Source organism: Manacus vitellinus, unplaced genomic scaffold, assembly GCF_001715985.3.
Source record: "Manacus vitellinus isolate BGI_N305 unplaced genomic scaffold, ASM171598v3 scaffold_154_pilon, whole genome shotgun sequence".
Lineage (NCBI taxonomy): Eukaryota > Metazoa > Chordata > Aves > Passeriformes > Pipridae > Manacus > Manacus vitellinus.
Window position 1 is genome coordinate 54163 of NW_021939093.1, and position 2820 is coordinate 56982.

Genomic DNA, 2820 nt, shown 5'->3' on the forward strand with positions numbered 1-2820 from the left:
AGAGGGGAATTTGGGAGAGAGGAATCTGAGAGAGGAAAGTGGCCCAAGAGGAACCTGGAGCACAGAGGGGAATCTGGGAGAGAGGAACCTGGGCGACAGAGGGGAATTTGGGAGAGGGAAAGCAGCCCAAGAGGGAACCTCAGGAGCACACAGCATGGAATTCCTGCATCTGAAAGCCTTCCTCCAGCCCGGGAGGAGGCGGGAAAGCAGACACCACCCACCACATACCTCCAACTCCTTCGGAAAAACAGGCTGAAGCTCAAATCCAACATAAACAAGGGAAGGGTTTGAGCTGGAGGCAGCTCAGCCGGAATGCCAGCGCTTAGGAAAACCCAGGCCAGCTCCCAGACAAGGGGAGGCTGTTCCCGTGGTGGGCTCACCGCCGAGATGGACACCTCCTTGGTCACCTCCCTGTGCCAGCTCAGGTCCTCCTCGGGGAAGAAGGAGTGGTTCCGGAGGTTGATCCGCTCCGAGGGCAGGATGTGACCCTGGGTCTGGACAGAGCAGGAATCCGGGGCTGCCCCCATCCCCAGGGGGGAAGGCAGGGAGCCTGGCACCCCCTGAGAGCCCTACCCTGCAGATATCCGTGTCCAGGTGCAGCCCCCAGCGTTCCAGCTCCCGGGAGGCCTCCGGGCTGTCGCGGATCTGGCGCAGGAGGTTGGTGAGGCGCAGGTAGTGCTGCCGAGGGCTCTGCATCATCTCCCACATCACCTCCTGCAGGGGCAGCCCCCAGGGCGTGATGGGGGGGCTTGGAGCTACCCCCCGGCAGCTCCCCAAAGCGGGCACTGCCAGCTGGGGAAAAGCAGGGACAGTGGGATGGAACAGGCTCTCACCTTCAGCGTCCGGCTGTTCTTCTGCAGGTCGGACAGCCCGGTCAGGAAGGTGAGCTCTGGCACCAGCACCACCATGTCCAGCTGACGCTGCAGAGGGGACAGGCACCCTCAGCATTCCAGGGGCTGGGAGTCCCTGCCCTCCCCAGGAGGCCAGGACAGACCGTGGATCCCCATTTCTCCATGTCTCACTCACCTTCCTGTCCATCGTCTGTTTTTCCTTGGGCCTGTGGATGAGCAGTGGCTGGTCCAGATCCCTGATGGTGATCCCGTAGGCTTTGCTGGAAAAAAAAAACCAAACCAAACAGCATAATCACAAAATCCTGGAATGGTTTGGGTTGGAAGGGACCTTAAAAACCACCCAGCTCCAACACCCTGCCGTGGGCAGGGACGCGGCATCGGGCGAGACCTTCCTGCTCCTGCTCACCCAAGAGCGGGCATCGAGCCCTTCCCAATCCCGAGGGATGATCCATCCTCACCTGTAGTACTCCACGAAGGTGATTTCCTCCCCGCTGGCCAGGGTGAAAGTGTCCCTGGGGGTCTTGTCCCAGTCGATGTCGTCGACCCGGTAGGTGCGGTTGTTGTAGCGGGTGATGACCACGCTGCCCACCAGCTCCTTGGTGCACTCGTCCTGGAACGTCTTCTGGCTCTGGGAGTGGATTGTTTGCCTGGGAAATGAGGAGAGACGGCCCATGGAACGCTGCCTGCCCCTGCCATCCCAAAAATAAAACGCTCCCCTCCTGGGATTCTTTCCCGCTCCTCTCACATCATGCTCAGGACGGACTCGCTGCGGATGATTTTGTGGATGGAATCCACCATGAGGAAGAGCCCGCCGTCCTTCTTCCGGATGCTGACGGCGTATCCCGGCCAAATTTGGAGGCTGTGTCCACAGGGAAAGATGCCCAACGGCGCCTGGGTTAACCCGGAGCCGCCCCAGGAGCCAAGGAACACCCAAAACGCACAGGGATTTGTTTCCCAGCTCCCAGCTTCGGAAAACAGCCGCTCCAAGGTCAGGCCAGCCAGAGCTGACCTGGGAAAACTTCCCAGTTTCCAGGCTGCCGGGGAAACAGGGATGTCCCTGGCACCCACCTGTGTTTATGCAAGGTGGTGGCCTGGGCAGGCTCAAAGAAATGTCTCCCAACCAGGCTCATGTTTAAGATTTTCATCACCCTAAGGAAGGAAAAGCAGGAAAAGTAGGACTGGGTCAGGCTTGGCAGACAGGAGGGGGAGGAGGGTCTCCTCCCTGGAGCTCAGGGAGGGTCTCCTTGGTCTCCCACCTCCGGAAAACCACATTGTAAAAGGGGATGCAGAGATCCGAGCTGGCCTCCAGGACCTTGGTCATCTGGATGGTGATGGAAACCTCCTCCCCATTGCTCTTCCTCTGAGCCTTCACGCTGACCTGTGGGGCAAGAGGGGGATTCTCCCACCCAAAACAAGGGCTGGAGGCCTGGGGGGGGCACCTGGGCTAAGACAAGCCCCCCCTTACCTTGGGAATCTGGATGGGCAGGAAGAGGATGGAGCCGTCAAAGGCCAAAACATCCCCGGTGACGGCGTGCTGCTCCTTCAGCATGGCAAAGCGTGTGTTCCTGCACTCCACCTCGGGGCTGGGGACACACAGGGGCTTTTCTCCCTCCCCTGTCCCCACCCCAGACCCTGCTCAGCCCCCCTGGGATCCCCCCTGAGGGGGAAAACCCGGAGCTCTTTGCATTGCTGCGCCGGGCGCCCCGTCTCGTGGCACTCGGGACACGGAGGGCTCTGCCTGGGGACACCCCCTTCTCGAGGGGCTGTGGGGGACCCCCGAGGGGCTGCGGGGCCCCTCCTGAACCCCCCAGTACCTGAAGGCCACATGGTACTGGTAGACAACTTCGTTCTGGCAGTGGATCCTCACCAAGTTCAGCCCCAGGGCGACGGCGGGTCCCTTTGCCCCCGGGGGGGCCCTGGGGAGGGACACGGGGTCAGGGGTGACCCAGCAGCACCTGGACCCCCCAAA

General features: G+C 61.3%; 1 protein-coding gene across 1 annotated transcript in view; it reads right to left on the reverse strand.

Annotated features, from left to right (window-relative positions):
* PIWIL2 (piwi like RNA-mediated gene silencing 2) overlaps positions 1 to 2759 on the reverse strand; it is an 8927-nt gene extending 6168 nt beyond the window's left edge. The window contains exons 1-10 of the mRNA XM_018069400.2: positions 2666 to 2759; positions 2317 to 2434; positions 2108 to 2229; positions 1920 to 2000; positions 1597 to 1710; positions 1310 to 1498; positions 1027 to 1111; positions 834 to 920; positions 574 to 714; positions 381 to 494 (exon numbers count right to left, since the gene is read on the reverse strand). Of these exons, the coding sequence (XP_017924889.2) occupies positions 381 to 494; positions 574 to 714; positions 834 to 920; positions 1027 to 1111; positions 1310 to 1498; positions 1597 to 1710; positions 1920 to 2000; positions 2108 to 2229; positions 2317 to 2400 (1017 nt within the window). The 5' untranslated portion in view covers positions 2401 to 2434; positions 2666 to 2759. The remainder of the gene's footprint in view (positions 1 to 380; positions 495 to 573; positions 715 to 833; positions 921 to 1026; positions 1112 to 1309; positions 1499 to 1596; positions 1711 to 1919; positions 2001 to 2107; positions 2230 to 2316; positions 2435 to 2665) is intronic.
* Positions 2760 to 2820: the final 61 nt, after the last annotated feature.